This window comes from Hippichthys cyanospilos, chromosome 11 (assembly GCF_059441005.1).
Source record: "Hippichthys cyanospilos isolate Australia breed blue-spotted pipefish chromosome 11, RoL_Hcya_1.0, whole genome shotgun sequence".
NCBI lineage: Eukaryota > Metazoa > Chordata > Actinopteri > Syngnathiformes > Syngnathidae > Hippichthys > Hippichthys cyanospilos.
In genome coordinates, this window is record NC_142379.1 from 6,761,914 (window position 1) to 6,789,175 (window position 27,262).

The 27,262-nt window shown below is 40.7% G+C and overlaps 1 protein-coding gene across 1 annotated transcript; it reads right to left on the bottom strand.

The window, feature by feature from the left end:
• Positions 1-3,104: 3,104 nt before the first annotated feature.
• Positions 3,105-26,818, bottom strand: rpa1 (replication protein A1). Its single transcript, XM_088427423.1, has 17 exons — positions 26,612-26,818; positions 26,295-26,345; positions 24,959-25,037; positions 24,694-24,802; positions 24,058-24,146; positions 23,861-23,968; positions 21,227-21,335; positions 21,004-21,106; positions 20,863-20,931; positions 19,720-19,912; positions 19,504-19,640; positions 18,546-18,694; positions 12,126-12,255; positions 7,755-7,931; positions 6,999-7,106; positions 6,790-6,876; positions 3,105-3,698 (listed from the first exon to the last, which is right to left on the bottom strand). Exons 1-17 carry the CDS (start codon positions 26,639-26,641, stop codon positions 3,594-3,596), a joined length of 1,833 nt encoding a protein of 610 aa, XP_088283549.1. The 5' UTR covers positions 26,642-26,818; the 3' UTR covers positions 3,105-3,593.
• Positions 26,819-27,262: the final 444 nt, after the last annotated feature.

Below are 27,262 nucleotides of genomic sequence, written 5' to 3' on the forward strand. Positions count from 1 at the left end.
AGATGGACTGAAGGAAGGAAGGAAGGAAGGAAGGAAGGAAGGAAGGAAGGAAAGGACAAGGACTGAAGAAAAGATGGGCTGAAGGAAGGAAAGAAGGAAAGACAGAAGGATGGAAGGAACGATGGACTGAAAAAAGTAAGGAACGAAGGATGTTAGGGAAGATGGACTGAAGGAAGGAAGGAAAGAAAGAATGAGGGAAGGAAGGAAAAGGCCCAGATCCATCATTGCATTCTATTTTATAGCACCCCACTAGATGTCTATTTAACTTTCAACAAGAGCTACACCAAGCCCAGTAGACGGCTAGAAGCGCACACAAACGACAAAAACCTCCACGAGAGCTAAGATTGACTTTTTTTTGCGCTAGCCATAATAAAGCCATCAGGCTCTCGAAATTGCAGTCTCATCACGCGTTGTTTCAACACTTGCGTGAACCCAAAAAAAGAAGAGCCCCCATTGAAGAGGAGCCTTTGCACAGAGCCATCCAATTAAAGGCAGCCCCACTGGAGATAAGGTCACCTGCGCCCGCACGCGCACAATGACAACCTGATGATCTCGTCGCCGCCTTTGAGGGGCTTTACAAAAGACTAACACCAACTTCAAAGTTATTTTCATATGAGAAGGCGTCCTCGGAATCGTAATTTCCACCCGGGGTGACGCCGGGGCTTTGATGTGTGTCCTCTTTTATATTTATTTCTTTACCCTTCTTCAATGTAATGAGGATATGAAAATGATTCCGCTGGCACCATTCAAGGCGTCCCCGTGGTGCTGATACTGGTCTACTCCAAAATAAAATGGCCGCAGGATATCCCGCTACTATCATCATTCATTCAGATGGAAATTACACTCAAGGCTCGCATTAGATCTTACGCGCACCAGAAAATGCACACGCGCACACAAAAAAAAAAATCTCATTTTGTCTTTGACCTTGAAGATTTAAAAAAAAAAATCCCTTTTGATTAACTGTCTAATATGATTAGTCTTAGATATTAAAAATGCATTAGATATGAAATAAATTTGAAAGTTGGCCTGCCAGTATGGTCATGCTATGAAAATCAAATGAAAACGATTCACCGGTCACGTTACTAATGAAAATATGTACTCAAATAAATTAAACTTCTACAGAAAGATGTTTGACCATTTAACAGTTACTCTATGGAAAAAATGGGCAACTTGATGGAGGAGGCCAGAATTTTTCAGCAGCTGCTGGGGGCCCACATTGGACCCCACACTTTCAAACCAGCCATATAAAAAAATTAATGATGTTAGTTCAGGAAAAAATGTCTTTTTTTTTTTTTTTAAAGGGAAAGTGTGTAAGAATTAGACCGTTTTTCATTCCGGACAGCAGGAAGTGCTGCAGGTGCTGCATTGACCATCGTCCGTAGCTAAAACAAACATGGCCGATGATATTGTAATATCATTAAATGATAACTAGACCAATAATTATATTTACACTATAGTGTTGGTCATTAAGAACATATTTATTTGCAAGTTTATTAAATTTATAATCATTTAATGTATTCCTTTTTAATGAAAAACACTCTAAATCTTAGACACTGTCCCTTTAATAAATCATAAACCCCCCAAAACATCAGCAGTAACCGGAATCGGCAAATTATGTTTTTAGTTTGTTTCTTTTGCTCCATTAAGCTGTTTCATTCTATTTTACACCATTAGAAGCCTGTTTTGGTCTGTGTTTATCACATAGTCAAGTATGATTACCAGACTTTTTACTCTGATAGCCACATAGAGGAAAATAGAATTACATACATTTGTTGATTGCAGTTATATTTACATTTTCTATACAATGCTATTTGAGCAGTAGGCCAGCCAATCACAGGGCGCACAGAGACAAACAACCATTCACGCTAATCACACCTAAGGACAATTTAGGATGTCCAATACGCCTTCCATTCACGTTTTTTGGAGTTTGGAGATCCCGGAGAGAACCCGGGTGGGCTCGGGGACAACATACAAACTCCACACAGAAAGGCCGGAGCGAGGTGGATTTGATTTGGAGTCCCTGAACTGTGATGTGCTAACTTCAAACCGCTGCGATCCCTTAAATTCTCCTCAAAAAAACAGAACAAAAAAAAAGTAGAGCAACCAACACCAAGAGAATTACGAGTAATTTGTTTTTATCATACAACTACAAAATTTGTTTGTTCGTGTCAGTCAAACTTCGAAATTAGGAGTAGGCTCACTCACCTGGATGCGTCCCTTCTGAAAAAAAAACCCAGCAGATCCAACGAATCCTTTAATCGCGGTTGTTAAGCGTCGATCATATCCATGTTTTGGCAGGACACAATTTTACTAACTTCTTGTGCACTTCAAACAAACTGTCAAGTGCGTGAGGGGGGGAAATCGCAATGAATTGAGGACTTTTGTGATCTGCAGCGTTGTTACTCTTCTTAACTTGGGGTTAAAGGAGCTAGCGGGCGATGTCTGCCACCACGTGGTTAACACGTGAATTACAGCTTTCGATGACTCAGCACAAGTATTTTTTCAATTAATCGCCAATTGCCTAATCTTGCTCTATGTGTTGTATATTTGTGTCATTGAATTTAATTTAATGAAAGTTTTTCAAACATTACTTAAAAAGTGGTAATGGGAGATCCTGTTGATGTCATTTTCATCATTTTGTCACTTTGATGCCCTTGGTCATTTTTTTCTGTTTCAGACTAAGCTGTAAACTTAAACTAAAAGCAAAGTGCTAATTATGACTTCAAGTATAGGGCAAAATTTCCGAGATGCCGTCAATTTATAGTTTTTTTTTTCGTAATCAATACCCCTTTTGAACAGTTTTTAGCAGCCGCTTATTTGAAAATGTGTTATGATCATACTTCAAATTTATTTGGCTTTAAAGGCCCCCCGACAAAAACAATGACACAATGACCCATGGTAAAAATGAGTTTGACATCGTTAGTGCAAGTGTTATATATTTTTTTTCTGTGAGTGAGAAAATCGAATGGCTTAGCTCCTGATGTATTTGATTTTATATACAATATATATATATATATATATATATATATATATATATATACATATATATATATATATATATAACCACTGCACTAGTGTTGTGTTAAAATGAAAATCACACAAGGTCCAATAAAGCACTTTTATTCGCATTTTACATTATACAAAATTGATCGAGCAACAAAGATAGTGACTTGATTACACATGAGGAAAAAGACAAGTCAAAACTAGAAGAGAAAAGTCTTGGAGAAACAATCTAGCGCCTTTCCGCTGGAAGATGGTCTCCCGTGCAGCGGAATAAGAACCCGGCGAATAAACAAGACTTATCAGGGCGCGCACAGCTTCTCGCAGCTTGTGAAAAGAGGGGCTGGGGTCTCCTGCCATGACCGCCGTGCTGTGAAGCCACAACGGGGCCAACTTAAGACACAAGCGCCCCGCGCTGTCTTACTCGCGCTGGCGCCAACGCGCTAACAAAACAAGAACAGTTCAAACGTGACGAGCCAAATGTTTGGGCTTTTTCGGGCTAAGAGGATTTACTCGCGAGAACGTAAAACGACAACATAGGAAGAGCACACATGTAAGCCTAGCATAAACGATTAGCGTGACTTTGTGGCGTTCTACTTGGTGGCCATTTTCCTGATGTTGATGATCAACCTTTTGCTGTAGTCGCTGTGGTCCACGGGCTTCACGTCCATCACTGTGGCCTTGATCCTGGACTCATCCTGGCAGACCACATCAAAATATGCTTGTCAAGAAAACATTATGTATACATTTACTTGTTTTTTTGTTTATTTTTAAGGTTTGATGAAAATATTTGGCCATTTATTCAGCCATTTTCTTTTTATAAAATAAAAACATATATTTTTGGTGCCTTAACACTTATAATTAAGAAAGTTGACGTTTTACTGCAAGTCCAAGGATTTCTTTACATTAGGGCTGTTATTTGACTTTTAAATATACTTGTTTTTAGGTCCGGGGAGTCACTCATTTTTGCTGTAGGCCGTTTAGTTACAACTCCATCTTCCCTCATTGGGGCGATACGATGAGGAAACAAAGTCAATTTGAAATAGTCTCATAGTACTACGAGTGTACACAAATTGATGGCTTCCTCGTTGTGAAATCAGAAGTAAAACATAACAGTGAGTTGAATAAAAGTACGTTTCTGTGAGAAAACAAGACAAAAATGATTGCAAAATCTCGACTCTTATTATACACAACAAATTTTGGAACTGAGTTTAGCAAGAATGGTGTAAATTTACGTGATTTGCTTTTTGCGGGCCACATAAAAAGTCGCTGCGGGCCGGATTTGGCCCCCGGGACTTGTGTTTGACCCCTTGTAAATCTTACATAAGACTAAATCATTTATGTATAACAAGTCTGATGATGTTCTTGGTACGAAAGGTAAAAACACACAGGCGGCTAAACAAAAACGAGAAAAAAAAAACAAAAAACAAATAGCGATGGCAATAAGATGGTGAAAAAACTGAAATGAAGAATACTTTCAAATATATTCAGCCCCATTTATCAGCATCCAGCCTACACGGCCAGCGCCTGAAAGACAAACCTGTAAAGGCTTTAATCCTTTTGTGAAGCAAAACACTCGGCGAATGAAAACGCATCCCAATGTAACAATAGTGCAAGTACGACAGATAATGGATAATGGAATGTTCTATTTCTCCACGTAGAAGCGCTGAATACGATAGACGTGGTTAATGTGACAGCGAGCAGCGGGCCAGCCAAAATGCCACCAGCGCCCCCGCAGCCGTCTAGACGGCGAAGGTCAGCCATTATTCCCCGCAAGTAAACAGGTTGCGCTCGTTTTGTCTCCATTAATCCCCCCTCGTTGCTCATAAAAAAAAATCCTGAGCTCGCCTTTGGTCCGGTGCCCACATTCAAGAACGAGCGTGCCGCACTGCTTCTCGCATATTATTATGATTATGATGATGCAAGAGGACGCTGTATGCAGACAACGTGAACACAAAATGGTGGCACGATTGTTTATCAAGCGCTAAAGAGAAATAAAATAGCCCAAGATTTAAAAAAAAAAAAAAAAAAAAAATTCTACCAGAATGTATAAGTTTGAAATATATATATATATATATATATATATATATATATATACACATATATACATATACATACATATATATATTACACACACACACACACACACACTGCATAACATGAGCATATATATATATATATATATATATATATATATATATATATATATATATATATATATATATATATACACACATACACACACACACAGGTTAAAGGGGAGCCTAATAATTGAAAAGCAATAGTACTTTTGTTACATCAGTTCATTTAGTTTCTGGTTTTGTAGGGACGTTTCTCTTTATGGCCATTCAAATAAAATGACCTTCAGATATGCTGAATAAGCAAATTTGCGCCTTCACTGTATTCTAATGACGTTGCGCTTCTCCGAAAGGGCAGCAATAAAACAAGAAGCGAAGGTTGCGCTGGATTGTGCTCTAACTCCCAAAGCACCAGCAGTGGGCCATTTGCAGTCTGCTGTCCATTTTGGAAAACTCGACAGTGTTTTGGCAGGAATATTTTAAAAGAAGGTCGAGAATTAAACAGTTTGTATATCATGATGACTGTCATTGTGCTTCTACTTTGGTGCGCATGCCTTGGCCACCAGGGGGAGACATAATACACAGATTTGATCGGACCAGAGGTGCCAAGCGTATGGTCCGTGGACCGAATCCGGCCCGCATGATCACCAAGCTGCCATTGGCTAAAATGAGTTTGACACCCCTGATATAAGTAGATCACAGAACATATCTGCGCTCACTCAAATCGAGAAGCCCGTTGGCCTTTGAAACCGAATGCGGAAATCGAATTTGAAGTGTATGGTTTGCGCAATATTTTAGCCAGTTAATGAGCATTGCACTGTTAATCGGCCAAAACAGCCATCTCCGCAGTATTCCAACGGCTACTTCGCCGTTGCTAGCGCGAAGGGAGTGAAACCGGACCAGAGAAGGTGTTGAGAAGCTCTCCATTGTTAGCTTGACCAGAATTCTGTGGTTAAATGTGGATTTGGGGTACCGCTCAAGGTCTGGGTTAATCAAACCAAGGAGACAAGGAACGGCAATAAAGAACTTTTCATTTTCCTTTTTTTTGTGGTTTTTAGAATTAATAATATTTGTACAGCCTTTTTTGAACGCAGGTTGATGACGCGGCGCCCGAATCTCACAGAAGAAGGCGTTTTTGCAGGTGTCTGTTGAAGAAGCGTTCCGTTTTGGCAACGAGAGCGACACACTGGCCTGGTCTGTACCACCAAGGCGGATGTGGCCGTTGGCTGGGCTCCAGACTTCCTGCTCAGAGGCCCAGCCCAATCAATTCTTTTATGCGCCGCAAAACAAAACTCGATCTGTGTGACTGCGACAAAGCTGTGTGTGTGTGTGTGTGTGTGTGTGTAGCTTCGAAAAGCCATGGAAAACGAGCAGCGCCGGCAGGCCAAAGGTGGATGCGGTTGCTATGTAAATGATTGGAATAGCAACATGTTAGGTTTTTTTTTAATTAAAGCCGAACACCTAAAAGTTAATTATTAGTCATCATGAATAAATCTATTTAAAAATGAGAATTGTTTAATTAATAGTATACATAATTAATCTGATTCGGAAAAGGTATGGAAAGCTTTGAAGAACTTTTAAACCATTCTGTTTGGTTTAATTACCTGGCCCAATGGTTTCTAAAAATAAAATGAAGCCCCGATTGAGGACGATTGGCGTAGCGGAAGCCACGCAGTTGATGAAGCACATCCCCATAACCTGTTGGACTTACGTTATATGTTTCAAGCTTCACTCTGTTGCGGAACACAAAGGTGTTGAAGTTGGCTTGCTGGAAGATCTCATCAAAAGCGGCTTCATTCTACAAAAAAAAATAAAAAAATCACTGCGGGTCTGACAAGAAATGGGACCTTATTCAGAGGATTATAGCTTAAAAAAACAAAAACAAAAACAAAAACAAAAACAAAAAACTCTAAAACTTACCGTGTCCTTGAGCTGTCCTAGGTAAGCTGCGTTCTGGCCCAAAATGGCCTCGGCGGCCTCCTGGAAGCAGGTCACCCACTGGTTGTCCCCATAATCTGAAATGTTAGCCTGGGGGGGGGGGGACAAAGGTCATTAAAAAAAATAAAATAATAAAATACAGGTCATTTGTTTCCTCCCAATGCATTTCAACAGACATAGACTACAAGGGGCTTATCTATTACTTCTGTGTTTGTGTTTTTGTTTTGTTTTTGGTTTTAAACAAACCGTGACTTTAGTTTGTGCGTAAAGTAGTGATAGAAGTCAATTATTTGCACATCTACCTTTCATTTCTCACCTAATCATTATTTTGAATGATAGTTTCCCACAATGACCTCATCAACACATTTCATGATATACTGTATATTTAAGGACTCCTTTTTATGAGAGATTTATGTGTAATATTTATTTTGACAGCAGTGAAGGAAAAATGAGACGGCAGTTGTTTACCACAGAAAAAAACGGTTAAAGAGACATCTGGAGTGAAGGACAAACGTTTGCTTGTTTAGCATTTCTATGAGGGGAAACTTTTAGTTTCGATCCACATGGGGACGTTTTCCTTAAACAGCATTTTAAAAGGAAACAACGGCCCATTTATCTCCATGTGGATGTAGTATTTTTGCATCGCTTCAGTGCATAATCTATCATCCAGACAAAAAAAAAAAAAATGCATACACATCACAATGGTGGCTTGAGGGAGCCCAGTGCTTAGTCACTCACAGATAGGATGAGGCGGTACTTGAAGTTGGGAAATTCTTTGTCGCACTTCTCGCAGCGAAACATCCCGTTTTGCTGGTCCACCACCTTCTTGTTGCAGTCTTGGCTCGGGCACGCCTGGTAGAGGCAATTCTCTTTGCGCAGGTATACGATAGTAGCGATGCATGTGTAGTAGTCGGCCTAAAATAAAGACAGACTGACGTTTTTACAGAGCTGGTACCGATGAGGTTCGTTTTGAGTCCTTAGAAGTCAGGGAGGCCGAATTTTGCTATGAGAATTCAACTTCAACTCTTTCATGACCTTTCTATGCCCCAAGCATGAAGAAAAACACAAAGCACACACAAAAACAACCTTTTTTTTCTTTAAAAGCAAACGAGGTGGGGTGGAGGTACCAGAATCCTAACGGCGGCGATGCAAATGAGCGCTTGCTGCTACCGCAAGCCCGAGACACCGAGCGCACATAAATAGCTTTTAGGAGACATCCCTCATCTGCATGGAAAATACCCAAAGCAGGGGAAATGGATTTCACATTCATAAATAGTAGATACAAAGAAAAAAAATTAAAGAGTGGGGGGCGCAGGAATGAAAACTGGGAGGCGGCTTGAATGCAGATACATTCTATTAAGTGATTGTTGGACACCAAATCATTCGACAACAGGAGCTTTTTATGAGTGGTGAGACGTCACTGACGTCCTGGTTGCTTTATTTCATTTGATGTGGTTCTTCAGGTATTTGATAACCTCTTTTATTTATTAAAAAAGCAAAAGAGGACTGAATTGTTGGTAGTCCTGCCGATTCCTATCCCTGCTATGCCATAAAAATCGAGCGTTTAGTTAGTTGAAATTACTAATGAATGTAGAATTGCACAGCTGTTGAATAATGTATTTATTAGAAAAGGGGCGTCAAAAATATTTTATCGTGGGCCACATTGTAGTTATACTTTCCGTCAGAGGGCCGGAATACATCTAAAAATAGTCTAAAAATGTCAGTCATTGCTTAAATTTTAACGTACCCCTGAATTTCTCTAAAATCCTGAAAACATAGGACTTCAAAATAGAAAAACGTGTCTAATAAACACTGTTTTTGCTTATTTACATCCTTACCTAGTTTTGAAATCAGAGGCTGGTAAAAACTGTTCAAGATAGATCTGGAACAGGTTTTTTTTTTTTTTTTTTTTAAAGACAACCTGCAAGTTTAGCTAGAAACTTGAAATCAAATCAGCATTTGGCGGGCCACATAAAATGATGTGGCGGGCCGGTTCTGGCCCCCGGGCCTTGAGTTTGACACATGTGTATTAGCCTAACCACCAATGGAAGGGTTAAGGGTTGCCCTAACTTAACAGTATAAGTGCAGCAAATAATCGACAGCTACTCAATCAAACTTATGATTAATCAATCATTATTTTTGATGATTGACTGATTAGACAAATTTATCCAAATGCTCAGAATTTCAGTCTCGACAGTTAACATTTTGTGAATTATTTAGGCGTCGCAGTAAAAGACTGGTTAACACATCCGGCTCGCATGCGGAGGCCGTGGGTTCGATTCCGGCCTTCCTGTGTGGAGTTAACGTGTTCTCACCATGCGTGCGGGGGTTTTCTGTTTTCTGCTTCTCTTTGATTCCACATTGCGTAAAACCCTACATTGTCCTTACATGTGTTTGGAATTATGAATGGCTGTCCGTCTGTGTCTGCCCTGCGATTGCCTGACAAACAATCCAATGCAAATGTTACGTGACTATTAATAAATAAATAATAACAAAAATCATTGTCAAATTTTTGGCTCGCACAAAGATTTTTCAAGCACAGTCCCAAACAATATTTTGTTCCAAATGAAACAGACTTGTGTCCTTGGCACAAAACGCTTTGTGGCGCCGTTTAGACGATTGCCGGTCCAACGTCAGCCTCGTGGGATGCAATAGAATGGATTGTTCCGAAATGCAAACATCCCCATTGTGGCCCATCTCATGTTTCCCATTGTGTTGTAGCGCGGGTGACATTTAACCCTAATTAACGAGGTGGAGAAAGCAAAAATGTCACTTTGGAGAAACCATAAGAGGGAGAAAAAAAAAATGTATGAAATGTGAGATATGACAAAGCTATGGGGAGTTATCGCCCCCCCCAAAATACCTCGCGGTACCTTGTCGCCTTTCAAGGGGGGGCGTTTGAGTCTATCCTTCTTCAATTAGCTGACCGAGGGATGTGTCTTGGCGAGGGGGGGGGGTTCAGTTTTTGTTTGTCGCCAAGGTGGCAGGTTGCTGTCACAGGGGGCAGGAGGTGGGCACGAGAAGTTTGCGGCACTGACACTTGGTGACAGGGGCAATTAATCGCAGCGGAATTCCTCGGGGAAGCGCGGTCTTCAGAGGCCTCGACCACAATGTTTGGCTCGACAGCCTGGGCTCAGCTCTTCTGTCGCGACATGGGAAGAGCGCGAGCTTCCAAAGGATGGGGGTCAAAACCCTTTCACCCATATGAGAAGGCCTTCGGCTGACAGCCGGCTGCGTGCTCGCGGCGTGGACGGCGGTGAAATACGAGGACGGCTTAAGCGGCGTTGTTGGCCTCCACATGACAGAAGAGCTTTAAAAAGGCAGCTCAAAAAGAGGCTTAAAGGTGAAGCAGTAAGTTATTTCTTATGAGCGTTTGGGAATTGGGACAGTCTGGGCTGCCCTGTAAAGAAAATAACAGGACACAGTCAAAAGCCCCGCTTCTACAATGCGGTACAGTGGGCACAATTTGGGCAATTGTGGACGTTTCCCGACCGCTACATGTCAATTACGGAACCGCCTACAGGATATAGCTTGACATTTTCACACATGGCGTTCTCCACCTATGCCAGAGTACTATTTATATGGTAACTCTAATCAGTCAGGCGATGCTAACACACCTAGAAAGAAAATAACAGCTAATAATTAGCATGCTAATTACAGAGATGCTAGCCAAACAATAGACCTAAATCAGCGGTGTCGAACGTATGGTACGCATAAAATCTACATATAATTGACTGTTTTTAAGTCATATACAACGATTTTACCAGTCCAGCACACTTAAAACAGAATTTCAGCTCAGGTAAACTGTGTGCTATTGTACTATACATGTGACAAAATCTCCTTGAATCATGGCTCAGTTTGCAAACAACACGACCAAAGCTGAGTAATGACTGGTCCAAGATTGGTGGTTACCTGAGACTTCAGCATATCTTATGTCATTTTAAGTTGACAGAAGTGGCAAAATGTGTTTGTAAAGATGTTAATTGTCCAAGAAAAATAATGTAGTCATCAAATTATTTGGGTCGGGGGTCAACGGAATGGGACCGCTTGGTGAAGTCTTTGATCAAGTCAAACCTTCACTCAAGGTTCAAATTTCTTTCTTTTTGAGGAAGACACAAAACGAACCTTTGCAGCATAATATTCAGTTTTATTCTAATGTATTATTTCATGCTTCATAACGATTAATTTAATAGAAAATAAACCGAGACCGCTTCAATGGCGGATCCCTGTGAGCCTTTCTTTCCCCCCTGTAAAAATTTGCATTTTCACCAAGTGCTCCCCTTCATATTGGCCTATGTAGGAGGAAAATATCTTTTACTGATGAAATGGCTAAATAGGTACAGTTTAATAAGTAAATAAGTAAAACGGCGACTGGTATCACCATCATCGGCAATACTTAATCGATACAGGCCGACATCATTCCGATATAAATACCTGTTATCAGAACTCGCTCATTGTTAATGAATACTTTTCAATAAGTTCAAGCGTACAAATGCGGAGCCGATTTCAAGGGGTTTAAAAAATGTCCGCGTTACCACTCCACAATTTGCTCTTTGCTTAACTTCATCCCCCTCGACATATTGTGATTTCTAGACGTGGAGCGCGTGCTAAATCAAGTTAAATGGCGTCTGCTAATACCTCGGAGCCCGCCGTCATTTTCCGCTCCAGTTGATTTATACACTTCTGCGAACACCATTTCCCTTTGCAGTACAAACAAGGGGCTAGGAAATTAAAGAGCACATATTATTGTACTTATCTACGGGCGGTAATTTCATTACAGGGGGCAAAAGAGGAGGGGGAGAGTATATGTAATCGATAGCTGAGATAAATGTGACTTTCAGCAAGAGCAAACAGGCAGACGGTGAAGACAGCAGATTAATGAGCTGGAAGAGAAGATCAGGAACCCTTTCGGTATACATAAGTGCTGTTGCGGCGATTTAATAAGTTAATGATTAGAACGGATCATCGGGGCTGCTGGCGGAATAGAACCTTTGCGATGTGACAAGGTTACACTGAGGAGAGACTACACACCGCCAGTGTGCACGGCGGCCTCCGCGTGGGAACCGTCTGCGCTTGCACTCCTCGAAGAACGGCACGGAGGCCTCGTACCTTATCTCCGTGTCCCAGGTGCTCCGTCTTCACATCGCAAAGGGTCTTCCAGTTGGAGTTTGCGATGCCGCCGCTGCCTCTCGACTCGGTCATGGACTGTCCTTCCATGGTGTGGCCTTCCTTGTCATACCTGCACGACAGCGGATACTTTTCTGTTAACAAGGAGAAGAAGCTGAAAATGACATTGAAGTTCCTCTGGGTGACCAATCATGGATCGGCTTTTCAGGGGTCAGAACACAAGTGAGGCATGATTGGACGATAACAGAGCGACTGTGATGTCATTTTAAGTTGATAGTAAGTGGTAAAATAGACAAGTGACACAGCATAGAACATTATTGTTAAGATTTTTTTTGACATTCCCTTTAGGTTTTTCTCCTTTTTTGACCTGTTGCGTTAATCCATCCTAATGGCAGCACGGTGTCTATTACAGCGAAGTCTGCGCTTCTTCAATAAATCACGAGGAAAACACAATCCTATCCACACGCCTGCCAACCAGTTGCAGTCAGAACATTCATTTTTGTGTGCGTGTTTGATGGCTTTTGTGAAAAGCGGAGAAGGCTTGCGAAATAAATCACGAGAAGAGGGATAGCAAAGTCATCTTGGGTCGGGCTTGTTGCAGTCATATCAAAAAACCCATTTTCGCACAGTGTCCCCTATAATCCAGAAGACAACAAGAGAGAAGGCAGGTGGAAAAAAAAGGGGGAAAAGAGAACGAATTGGAGAGTAGGGGACAGATTAAAATGGTTGCCGAGATCAAGTGTTCAATAATGTGTTGGGCTACGAGGCACAACGGCGCACAGGTCAGGTTGTAAATACATGCCTTGCTCCTGAAGGCATGACTAATTGAAAGCATCCCTATTAATACAGCAGGGTGTTGCCGAGGCAACGCGCCAGCTGCCACGTTCCACTTTTTAGATGACTAATGGCAGCGAACCGATTTATATAAGTGTAGTGTAGGCTTCACTTGAAATTGTGCATGCGAATAAGTAGTGGCCTCAGTGTTATCTTGACTTGTGGAATGACACCACACGGATATGCACAACATCCTTGCTCAATAGTCAAAGCAGGTGTTCAATGGGAGTACCAGAGGTAGGGTGAGGAGGGGAAATAAAGGAAGTTCAACTTACGATTTTGGTGGAAATGTGCCTTTTAAAGTGAAATGAAATGCACAGGTTAAAAAACCATCCTGGGTGAGCTCATGCACCTCGTCTCTTTGCAAGTGAATGTGTCGGTTTTTCAAACGGTTTTGACCTCTTGGTAGCCCTTCAGTTCGTCTCGCTTATGTTGTAAGTTTTAATCAGTATATCTGGTTATTTCAATTGATTTAGAGCTTAGAACAGTTTAGAAGTTTGCCCGCCTCTATTTTCTTAGGTATAAATACTGGGGGCGGGGTCAATCGATCAATGGCGTCAGTGTCCGGGCTACACACAGTGCTTGATGTCAGACAATGAGTAGCACAGAAAACAAATGGGTGCATCACAGTCACGCAACAGCGGCTGCAATGAAACAAATTAGATCCGGCAGAAAATGTGCAGGTGTCATTCGTGGGGAGACAAACGAGCCCGCCTGACTGCAGGTTGGCGGGTATGCGCGTGCACGTCTAACACGTGTTAAATGTCGGCATGTGAAGGGATGAGGTCGGGCACATGAGCGAGGAGGAGCAGTCTCCGGAAGTAGCCTCATTACCGCCAAGATAACATAACGGCCCGTGCTAACATTTATTCCGAGCTTTTAGCTACACACTGGAAAATGTGGGAGTTTAAATGCAGTTTATTGGGTACACTAGGACAATCCAAGTCAAACTAAGAGAGGTTTGGGGGTGGGGGAATGCGCGTTCACAGAAATTACATACAAAATCATTTTATTCTTTCCAGTGTAATATGTGCATATAAATTCCATTTAGCACACTGGCAATTTGATTTCTGATGAAATGGGTTTTATGGTACCAAGATATTTGTAACCAGGAAGTGAAACGCCTTGTTAGGACCGACTGCGCCTCTTAACCATGGATTCCACATCATGCGTCGCGTCTGCTCCGCTGCATCCCCATGTTAATGAATAAAAGCGGTTCTACATATTGTGTATCCACCGCACTGCGGTTCGTATTTTATTTTTTTAAATAAATCGTGCGAGTTGTCAATCCACGCACTTGCGCAGTTTGACATTCCAGGGAATGTGTGACGCAGCGTGGCACGGTGGACCGGAGATGCATGCAGTGGGCGGGATGTGTACCGCGGATTACAGTGTGGAATCCACGGATTACCGCGTGGCTGCCTTGCCCCCTTCATAACGTAGCTCAATGGCAGCGGGCCATACAACGCGCATCCATCCATCAATCATTTTGAGCGCTCATTCTCACGAAGCTCGCGGCTGATGGAGATTATTCCAACAGCGTGAATACGTGCGTTTTTCTGTCATGAAAATGCAAAAAGACGTCACCATATATATATATATATATATATATATATATACACACACACGTATATAAATATGGTTTATAATACTTTGACCGATCCGATAGCCTTTTTTCAACTTAACATAGAAAAATCAACAGAACGTGGGCAGTACTTGAATGTCATTATCTTTGTCTCATGTTATGCTGTGTAAATTTGTTGCTAAGCAGATTTTTGTCAATTTTTCTAAAATTGACTGGTTGATTGGTCGGGACTCAGTGAGTAATGAACAACAATAAACCCCTCAATAAAATGTGTGCCTCAGCCCAAAGGTTGGCAAACGAAAATTGAAGTTGGTGACAATGATCAAGGAGCCCTCACACTCCAGTTTTTATAAACAAAACCCAAAATGATCAAATTTGACATCCGGCTTCGTTTACATTTGATGGCAAGAGGCTAAATAGCTTTGCAGGGTAAGATCGCCAATCTGTCTAGGATATACCTGCTTCTGACTGGGGCTTATTTGGGTGGATTCCCTGGAGGCTCATGTCAGACTTTTTTTTGGGGTGTATACTGTTATGGCTGACATGACCACCATTTTGTAAATCGATGATGACGGATCGTTACTTAAGAGCTAGTGATAAAAATAAATGTTTATGAGGCCCCCTAGAATGGTGATTCATTGGTTGTAATAATATCTTTAAAAAAAAAACTGTTTATTTTTCACTCTGAGTTATGGTATAAGTGTTTAACAGGCAGTATAACATGAGCAAGGAGCCGTATGAAGGAATCGGGAGCTTATTTATGACATGTACATGCCATCGCAGACAAGCAGTCAACTGCATGCATGAGCGCACACACCGCACTTGAATTTTGAGTTTTCCCCCTCGCAGAGGAAAATCTAGCCTAGGAAAATTGAGTCCCTGACCACAAATTCAGTCAGTGATGCTCTAAAAACGTTAAAATAAAAGCAGAAATTATAATGAAGCGTGAGGGTCACCGGGCTACGGCGAATGTGGCTTGTTTGCTTCTTTTTCCCATCACGTCGGATGAGTGAAGGGCTGGAGTGATGGGGAGGCTGATGAGAAACGTCCGCCTGGCCTTGAGTGACAATGCTGGAAGCTTTGACACAATCCGCATGTGGTTAAAAAAAAAAAAAAGAAAAATACGGCAAAAGCAATCTGCAGCACCCATGCTTGGCGGCTGACAGGGTTGAGGTTGTTTTCTTAAAAGCTGCTGTTGCCACCTACTGGCACAAAACACCAATGCATAGGTGAGAAGGCTTGTCCACCATAGGCTAGATGTTGTACCTGTATATCATTATCAAGAGCAAAATATCTAGATAAAGTCAAGTTATTTTCATTTTTGTGGTGTTTTTCATGCAGTTTTCTCTCCAGCTACACTTTGGAGCTTTCTCTAACTTTTAATGACATTTTCTGTTGCCTAAACAATATCGATGACTTTCTTATTAATCCTGCTAACAAACAAGAAAGCAACCACCCTGGTGGGGTAATTAGCAGCCTCTACTAAAATGCCTTCTAAGTGGCAATGCTAATACCTTGGCGTTTTAGTCAATAACCAACTGAGCAAAGACAATTCCTCAGGCGCAAACAGCACAATAGCTGAAAGGACCGCCCTGAAAGAGCCAAGCCTCTCCCGAGTGCGACTGAAAAGAATCATCACAAGAGTCTTTGGGAGCTTAATTGATTTGCTCTCTTACTCAGTTTTCCATTACGAAACAATCAAAGCCGAGGGACACTGGCCGTGTGACGACCAGGCTGAGACCGAGGATTACTAGAACGGCAACAAAGCGAGCTGTCCTTGCGTCTCAATGAAACAGGCGCAAAGAGGCATTGAGGATCAACCATTTGACTGAATGGGAAGGAATCCTAGCCAAAGCCACATTTCCTTTAGTTTCGTACAGTAAGACCTGATTTGGCTTGCGGCAAGCGACATAATTTGCGAGATAAACAAGCGCAACCGCCAATGAACATGAGGACAAAACGGGAACATGACACGGTACAGTGATTGCTGAACATTATCCTTTAACAACAAACAGCTTGGCCTAAATTTTCTGTTAATTTCCATCATATATTTACTATGATAGGAAAAAAAAAAAAAAAGTCATTCATTTGATATTAAAACAGAAATTAATACACGCCATTATATATTACGCCATTATGTATTACATACATAATCTATCTAATGCAGTGTAGCTATTTTGTATATATAGTGCATCCTTATTATATTGTATCTATCATATATATATATATATATATATATATATATATATATATATATATTTTCTGTGTGTAATGTTTATCTGGCGTGTCACTTGTTTTATCCTTAATGCTGTTGCCAATGCAATTTCCCCACTGTGGGACAAATAAAGAATTTTCTTATCTTATCCTAAACTCGGAAAAGGAAGCCGCATGGGTTGTGGGGCCTCAAGTACTGACTTAATAGCTATCAGGTGCTCTTTAAAAGAGACAAATGTCTGTCTTTGGCCGCATGAAGTATCATCTACAATAGAGAGGGAAGCTGTGGGCGAGCAAAGAAATCGTCAAACAATTAGAGGGAGTCAAGATGTCCGGTTTAAGAAGTGCTCTTAATTTGCCTTCTACTTAACAGAAGAGTAGAGTCAAAAAGTCATTGTGATCAAGCGGATAAGCTCTTGATCAAGTGGAAACCACTTATGGTATAGCTGATAGAAAAACTAAAACAGACTCGAAACGTAAGCACTTGTCTGCTGCAGTAGAGATGGACGTTAATCAGAACTACTACAGCTACAATTAGAAAATGCAATGCAATTAAGGGAATGCAATAAAATGTTTAAGACTCAATGCTTTACTTTTTGACACCGTTGAATACACATGTCTAAAAGCCCTAAAAGTCATCACTATCTGACGCACCAAATGGCTCCTCCCATTTCAATGAATGGCTCTCTCTGACGTGCTCTTTTTCCTCCTCGTTATCTCTTCAAACATGGTTGTTACTCTTCCACTGGTAGTCAAATGATTTGCTATTCATCTTACTCTGGATATTCTCCCAATTTTTCTGTACGCAAGTGACGAAGTGGCGAGATCAGAGCGTGCAAGGTTGCCCTTTGCTATGAATATGTTTTTGCACATTAATACCGAAATGGATTTAAAATCAGTATATTTTATTTAGGATCTATACTTTCATAAATTGAATCCTCTTTAAATAAATCTTTGTTGGGTTTATGATTTGGATTAAAATCGTATTCACCCAAATGAGAAATTTTATGTTTTAATATGAGAATTTTGGTGTAATAACAAAACAAAAAAAAATGGAGGTTTGGATATATACAAAATGTTGCAATGTTGAAAATTGTTTCAATTTGAAATTCGAAGTATTTAGGTCTGTTCACCTTGGGAGCAATGCAAGTGTAACACTGAATGTATGATTGGAATGAAACAAATAGAATAACTAATAGGGGAAAAATTGGAACTCATTGGAAAAGAATGGAGTTTTTGACTCAACATTTTTAAACATTTGGGGACATGGAATATGTACTGATACAAGCAAATCTACGTCTGACCCATCAGCACTGAAGAGAAGTACAAACCAAAGTTTCAGAACCGTAACATACTGTTCTTGTACCAAAGACATTAGTATGGATTTCATTCCACCTGCAGATGCAGAGGCGAAGAGGAGGCCAATATATGCACTTCCCCAGATAAAGAATTACTTCCATTTCCATGCAATGTCTCACTGGAACAAGCCCATCATCCCCTCCCGCAACCACGGCACAATGGCGGGAAATCGTGATAATGAGAATCAGAACATGCTCCATAATAACTTGGGAATTGAAAATGCAACTTTCCTTACAATTCTTCCAACTATAACAGGAAGCCTCAGGGCGAATAAATAGAGGGCCGCGGGATGTAAATTGCATAAGATGCCTTCAACGGTCTACTAAAAGCACCTTGTCGCATGTTTACAAGGAGGATCCCGGCAAGAAATTTCTCGAGGTGACCCCTCTGTGAGCCACGTGCGCACTTACCAGCCTCGCAGCTTGTAGGCCTCTGGGATGTCCGGGTTAACCATTAGAGTGCTGCTGAAGGACGCTGAGAGCGAGCGGCCTCCAAAGTCGGAGACCTTGGCGCCTTTGATGGCCACGACGGGTTGAGAGCTGCCGTCAAACTGCTCCGCCTGCACGACGAGGCGGGGGTTGTTAGACTGTTCGTTTGGACTGGTGTTTTCATGCATGTATTCACCCAAGGCATCTACTGTCATGTAAAAAAGTTCTGAATAAAAGACAATACGTGATTTTTATCCGCACTTTGAATAGGCCAAAATCCGAAGTAAATCCAATTCCAGGTTTATTATTTCCCTAGTAATTCTGCCAAAACCCTTGAGAGAAAGAAACACAATTGGACCACCTGAGCCATCCTTACTAGGATGTTAGTGGTACACAAAGTACTTAAGAACTGAACACTGGCACAGACAAATCAAAGGGGAAAAGAGAGAGAGAGAAAAAAAAAAACGATATCCTTTGCACTTGTTTGGCATAAACCAACTTGTGTGGCTCTAGCGCGTCCCTGTAGCAAAAAGCGCATAAACAAACAGGAGGAGCTGTTTCATTTTCTCACTTCGTAAACAAATAAAAGAAAACTGAACACAGTCCCAGTGAGCTGCAGGTAAAAAGTCAACATCTGGAGCAACAATATACATCGCTCAATAACACGACATTTACAAAGTGGATTTCTTCCCCAAAATTAAGACAAGAAGAGAAAATAAGGCCATTGTGGGGGGATTACCAGTAAGCTTGTCTAATGACTGAATAGATGAATTGAAATGAATTTAATCTGAATGAAAGCTAGGATTTGTTTTTCGGTAAGGTTGTGTCATTGATGTCCTAATTAATGCAATATATGATTTAAAAGGGTCTTGTTAATTGTCCGTAAACATACGGTATTATGGCCCAACCGATAAAGTTTTTTCGGACTTTTTTTACTCACGTCGTCTCCCCACAGTGTGAGCGTCACCATCTTGCCGGACGCGTCCATCAGGTTAATGGCTCGCTTCAAAACATCCCGGTTGTTCTTTGTGGTGAAGCGGGTCACCTCCTCCATACTCTTGCACACGCCAATCACGTCTGTGGGGGTGGGAGTCGGCCGCCATTAAACCAAGAGCGAGTCCGCAGAGAAAAAAAAAATGGTCTGATGTCTCCTTACCCACGAAAGAGTCCTTCTCCTTCTGATCCAGGTTGCCAATGGAGATGAAGTCGCACTGCAGCAAGGGAACATCAGAGCTGTCTTCGCATGGGATGATGGAGGTCTCGCCGTTTAGCGTGATCTCGTAGTCGTTCTTCACCGAGCTGTACTGCTTGTTGGCCACCTTCAGGGAGCCCTTGGAGATGTAGTAGACCTGACCACACAGCACGGATACAAGTGTAAGGCTTTATATAAAGCAGCAGAAGCCAGATTTGTACTGGATGGTTCAAGTGACAAAGTTCCAGACGTGTAGACTCTCAAGTGGCACAAATGGGATAGGGCGGGGTGGATTTAGGGGGCAAAAACAAAACAATCGTCTTCAAACTGGAGTCAGGTTCAAGTAAATACACAAGTTTGGCAAAAGATTGGCAAAGATTTACTGTTGATAAGCAAAAAAAAAAAATCGGACAAGTTTGACCATTTTGAACGTAGACAGTAAAATGATGATCGAAAGATAATTATCAATTCATTTAAAAATTGTTGCACCTTCATTTTGCTTCCATGCCATCACTACTACAACTGTAAAACAAACAGTAGATTATTAATTAATCATTTATTAGTGGTTGAAAAATCCGTGCATCTTTCATGCCTTTATGTTCTCAATGCTGCAATTGTAGTCAAAACGATTAATCATTTACCAAAAAAAATGTATCAATGTATTTGTGTCAATCATTGCACCTCCATTTTACTTAAATCTGCCATTGCGAAAAATGTTGTCGAATAATTGATCTATTATCAAAACATTTAGATTTAACTAATGGACTACTTGTTGATTACTCATTGCAACCGTGCTGTCACGGCTACGATTGTCGTCCAAAAAAATCATCGAACAGTATTCTCAATGAATAACTTATTAGTTGTTGCATCTTTATTTTTCTTCACTGTTATCAGTGCTATAATTATTTGTATGCCTTCCAGCATTCTGTCAGTCATATCAGATACTAGTCACTTAAAATGAAAATGATATCAGCTTTCAAATTGGCATTAAATCTGAATTGTGCACTTGGACCTGCAATGTTAATCCGGCCAAATAGAGTTCTCTTGAAAAACCTAAATAAGCAAATCATTTGTTATCATCTAAAGGGGGAAAAAAAAATATCCCACCTTCCCAACCTCGATGAGTCCGTAAAACTTGTCCACTTCTTGGTTGAAGCTGGTCACCCTTACCTCTCCCTGGAACCACAATAAAGTAAGGCATTGCAAGGCGTAGGCCCGCATTGAAAAACGTGCGTGAATAAAACTTACACTCTCATCCACGACCTCCATGGAAAAAAGTTTACCATCGCCACGCGAGTTGCTCCATGTGCGGATACTGTTCTTGTTGGTGACCCGAGCTCGGATGGTCCATCTGAGGGCGGACACATCTTAATCTCAAATGACTGTGACATGATCTTTTTTTTTTAAACATTATTACACACTCATAATAATGTTGAACATTCTTAGACGTTTAAGCATGTGCAGCACTTACTTTGACAGGTAGGGGTTGAGGCTGGCAATGGGCACGACTTTGGCGGGAGCCCCCGGCGTCGCAGGCGCAGCGGGCTTCTTCCCGAAATCTTTGCCGACCGCCCTGTTCACTAGAGGGAGGAAAGAGGCGGAGGAGGGCGCTAAATGGCGTGTGAAGAAGAGCGGAGTGAGATGTACTCGCTTGATGGCGCCATGACCTTTTTCGCAGCAGTCATTTTGGCTCAGTGACACAGTAAAGTAGGAGAGATACAGTAGGTTTTTTTTTTTTTTCTTTCATGGTTTCGGTCCAGTTAGCTTTCACAGGCAACTAACTGCTGCTCAAATGGAAGGGCTGGTCACTCTTTTGAAATTTTCATAACAAAATACAGAGAACTGCATAAATGGTTCCCCTGAGAAGGACTGACCCAGTTTAATTGGCAATAATTGGCATTTCTGTAATAATTTTTTTCAATGTCCTCTTTCCATGTGAGCGTTTAACAAGCAATAAATAAAATCACAATTGTTACAAATATATTAGAACTTATAGATTAGGCTTTTGCTAGTTAGGCTTATGCTAATTTACAAAACTGACTTGCGAAGCTATAGCAACTCACAAAAATCTACTAAAGAAAAGTGGTGTGAAAATGAGTTGGACTACAACCATAATGCAAACAAAACTCTGGCTTCATCAATAGCCATATTTCATGAAGCAATGTCCCAAAACTTTGAAAATATGTTCTATGCTACCTGATTATTATCGCATTTGCGGAATAGGAAGCATCAATCATGTTGATCCATCTCAAGGGGCGGGAGGCCATTTTGCTGTTGATGGAAAATGACGCCACAAGTTGCTGGTAATGACCAATCACGGCTTCCCCGTTTGGTCATGTGTCGTTGGAAAGCTGTGCCATGATTGGCCATTACGTGAGCCACTGTGACGTCACTTTCAGTGGACAGCATGTGGCAAAATGGATTAAAACGGGTGACTTTTACTGCTTGATTCATACTTGAAAAACCTTCAAAGAAATTTCAACATGATTCATTGTATTTTTTCCAATTTGGTACTTACAAGTTTTACTTTCTGGAAAGATGTTTTGACTAGATTCCACTGATGGTGGCCAGCAGTGTTACTAACTCATCAATGATCATATAAATGTACAGCTGGCGGCTCAAAGGGCGGCAGAATGAAGCAGCACATAAAGAGTGTGAGATGGCAGCCTGGCATTGCGAAAGATGATTCACAGAACAGGGGCGAGTGTGAAACACTGTTACCTCCACCAAGGGAGCGCCAAAGAGCGATCCAAACACGTGAGCCTCCCCCGTTAGGATGATTTTTTTTTTTCTCCCCTTGCGTGCAGCTCACGCAGAGGATTAGAGTTCAAAGTGTCCGCTTAAGTCCTCCCACTTGGCCAACGGCTGCACTTGTGGTAATTAAGTCCCCGGCTAAAGGCGCCAACAATGACCGCGCTAATGAGGAGGATGCTCGCCCCAAAACTCAATCCTTCTCTACTCTGCAGATTAGAGGGATGAAGGAGACGCTATGACACGAGACAGCCAAGACGAGCAAGAACGGGAAAAAAAAATAAAAATAACACCCTCTTCAGAGCTGGATTGCTACTGGTTATAGGTTCTGTATAGAGGTGCTCATCAAGCGCTTATGTGTCAAAGACCCACACAATTTCAATGGTTATTCAAACTAGGAGGTTTGCGACTATTTTTTTCTTTCAAGCTTTAAAAAAAAAGGGCAAGAGAGAGGAGAAGGCTTTTCAAAGGGTGTCAAACTGTCCAGTCTGAGACTAGTACTTTGAATAGTGAAGAAATGCTCCCATCTGGTGGTTGATATGACCCGCGAATGCATTTACGAGACTGTAGTAGTTTTATTTTAATCATTGTTTAATTTATTAGGGCTAAGAAATGCATCATGTGGAGGCTTTTGTTAGGCTACATGAAGATCTAAGGAAATGACAGTCGACTTATTAACATTTTAAGACCAATAATGAACTACAAACCCCAATTCTGATGAAGGTATTGCAAAAATTTCAACTCGCATTGAATTAAATACACAAAAAAGGCAAGACATTTCAAGAGAAATCAAGTCAACGACCTCAGCTGTGAATGCCAAGCGAACAAACTCAAAACGGAAGGTGAGTAATGATTGTTTTCTGTACCTGAGCAACAGTGGCCCTTAACAGTGGCCCTTTTTTTTTTTTTTAAAGTCAAGTGACAAAATGGCCGCCCTTTGAAAAGTATTTAAAAAAAATGTTCGGTTTATGTTGCGTAATTCATGTGGCAACATTCTTCTCACTATGTATGTAATATCAACAGCGACCAGAGGCGGCGCCAAAAAAAACAAAGATCAAGCACAAACGTATGAACTGTTAAACTAAATCATACATACATACATTACACACACACACACACACATATATATACATATATATACATATATATATATATATATATATATATATATATATTCACATGCACACACACACACACACACACACACACTTAGGAATTGCAAGTGCTATAGATTTATATTAAGAGTTTTTAGCCGATTAGAATTCAACTTGTGTCGCCGGGCTGTATGAAACCTGCGCTGGTAACAATGTAAATAAAAAGGTTAGATTAGGGTTTGCAAGCGAGCAACACTCACGGTCATTTCCAATTTGAGCCTGAAGTGGAGGTCGACTGACGGGGGCAGCAGGTGACGCGGTCGGTTGTGCAGCTGGCGCCGTGGCCTGCTGGGCGGCTTTCACCAGTCCTGTAGACAAGAAAATTTGAGACAAATTGTGGAGGAAATACAAATGAACAGTTTCATATCAAACCTAACGAATAATGCTGAAACTTTACCGTCGTTGTATGGGGTCGGGTTGCCGATGCAGCCGTTGACCTCAGCCGCGGACCTGAGGACCTCGATCTCCAAAATGATGATAACATTTCTGACGAACGTTCCAATACAAAAAATGTTACATACGGTACATATTACCAAACGAAAACAACACAATTTGCAAAATTCCACAAGCCCTTACAGTTCAAAACGTATCATGCGGGATTCACAATTAATTGGGGGCCACAATTTCCATAAAAGGTTGTATAAAAACCTACATATACAACTTAGAGCTAGCTACAAAGAGTAGCAATTGTCAACAATCTATTTTTGTAAAAAAAAAAAAAAAAAAAAGCATGTTTCTTGTAAATCAAAACTTACATAAATTAAAGTAAAATAAAACAAAAGACACTGTGTCTCCCTTTGTTATTGTCTTGCAAAGCATACTAAAGTAGTATGATGACTCTTTTGTACATCAATAAATTGAAAGATATCATTAATTGAATCGAAAATCGATTCAGACTTGAATCAGACCAAATCGAATCATGAGACAAATATTACCACTCCAAATGTGTGTGTATGTATGTACACAACACACGCACGCAATATCCAAATAGTTCCAAATTTAAAAAGGAGCGCTAGGATTGGAGAAACTTTACCGTCCATCCCTGAGAAGATTGGTCACGTGTCTCTTGAGAAGAACAACGCAGTTGGGGGCCAGGAGCTTGTCTTCGGCCAAGTGGTTAAGTTGTGTGCAAAGCATGCATGCTGCGCAAGAAAAACAAATACAAACAACAACACCTTTTGTAATGACACCACATTTGACCTTACAATATAGAAGAAGCCATCCAGGGAAACAAGATCTTTAATAAAAAAAATAATTAAAGATTTTTAAAAAATGGGCGGAAAAGTTCATCGACTTACAGGACATGGTGTGCTGTCCATCATTTAGCATCACACGAAAGCGAGTTGGACCACTTCCGCCTTCAATCTTACGGATGCTCTGAAATATGAGAGTAGCAGGTTCATCATCATCGTGAACGAAAACTAATAATTAAGTTTTCATTTGGAAACAGTGAAATATGTTAAGTGATAAAACCAGATGAAAAAATTCACAAACAATTAAAAAAAACCTGCTGTCTGAGGTTTTTATAACTGCGGGGTGTTGTGATTACATAAAGCTAACACAGATCATTGTTTTGTTTTTTTTTGTTCCCCGCTATAGTCTCAACACAGCATTCTGATTAATATCAGTTTTGTCAATTTCTAAATCCATCTTAAAGATGGCCATTTTGCCAGATTCTGATGGACAAAAATCCCATCACAATTGCTGACTCGTGGCTCAGTTTACAAACGTCACATGACCACACGGACACCAGGTGAGCCTTGATTGGTCATTAACTGAATGCAAGCAACTCAGAGATTCATTATAGTCGAGAGCAAAATGGCTGCTAGATTTTGCTACTTAATTAATATTCAACAATGTTAACCACAATGCTCTTTAGACTAATGTGGGTACACAGAACATATTGTTTAAAAAAACAGATTGACTTCTCTTTAAGGGGACATTTTTTCATTAAAAGGAATAAATTAAATGATTATAAAATTAAAAATCTTGCAAATAAATGTGTTCTCAAAGAGCAACTGTATGTTTTAAATATAATCATAGGTCTAGTTATCATTAAATTATATTTAATGGGGGGTGGAACTTCTCCAGAGGCTGCCATGTTTGTTATAGCAACAGACAATGGTAAATGCAGCACCTCCTGCTGTCCGTATGGTCAAATCTTACACAGTGTCCCTTTAAGACAAATTAAGCCAAGTAAAGCCTCATTTTTAAATTGACTCAACACCATTTACAACTTTTAAGATCTGAAGGAACCATGTCATGTTGAATGGTTGCAGTGGTTCAAAATCCCCGGAAATCCATTCGCTTTACTGGCCTGAAAATGTTTTACTAAAAATAATAGTAAATGATACTAAAATAACCTATCGATGCCAGAAACGTTTAGTGTCAGGCTGAGCAATTAAATGCTCCTCCACTAGACGGTCGTAGTTAAACAATTAACCTGAGCGTGCAACTGTTATTTTAGGACTCATTGTTTCGGATTCAACGTGACTTTAGTACTTTTTTTTTTTAATTATGTAAATATTTGGTATCCTATTTTCAGCGCCACTTAAGGCACTGCGCTATGACGATTCTAGAACATAAAGCTTGTGCCCATCAGCAATAACGATTGTGTTCAAATATCAAACTCACCACCAACTGAAGCACGAAGGAGCCGATTTCATTCTTTCCACTGCACAAGGTCTAGAAATCAATTAATCGAGTTAATACTGTAATATCCATTGGAGTACAAAAGATTTCAATACTCATTTACGATTAGACGTTTGAGCAAGTATCTGCGGCGAAGAAAATAAAAACAATAAACAACGCAATACTTGAGAGACACACAAACGTAAAAAAAACAACATTCTATAAGGATTGCCAGTTTTAAGCTAGCTTCTTCTTGACGGTACGTTACTGATGAAGACACTAGAAAGGAGGGGAACAAAAATAAAGCAGGGCAGTCATACCGCTATCGCGCCGTCAGTCAGCTGAATCATCGCTGCGAAGAAGTTGTACTGTTTTTTATTATTAGAATTTTTTTAATGAGTAAGACCCCAGACTCTGCACGTCTTGCTTCTTCAGTGGACTGAGGTGTATTGTCCCCAATGGCGCCAAACGCTTCGTCGGTCCCGCCAAGCAATGTTAACTTCCGGTTTCCGCTTTTTTTTTTTTTCCCCACTGACTCTGTAGCAATCCCGTTCGACAATAATACTGGAGTAGATGCGTTTGAATGCGACAAAACTGACCTGAGATCAGTAAAGTAACAGTGTTGTGAAAACGGAAACTATTGCGGCTACGTCATAGCGGTGCCTTCATTGACTTGTAGAAAATTTGTAAATTTAGACATTTTCTCGATTCTCCTGTAATTAAATGAAGAGACTTAATTGAAGTTTCCATTTGAATCCAGGATATTTACGAAGTGCTTGTATGTCAACTGTCAAGTGTTCTGGAAAGATTTGGGAAATGTAAGGACAATTTGAGGGTTTATTTAGCTTAGCGTAAACGAATTGCACAAATTTAAAACAACAAAGCTCCATCAAACAAAACGCCACACACACGTTGACGGACTTAACAGATTTATTACTGTACTGTATTTTACGGTGTGAAACTTGTATTGT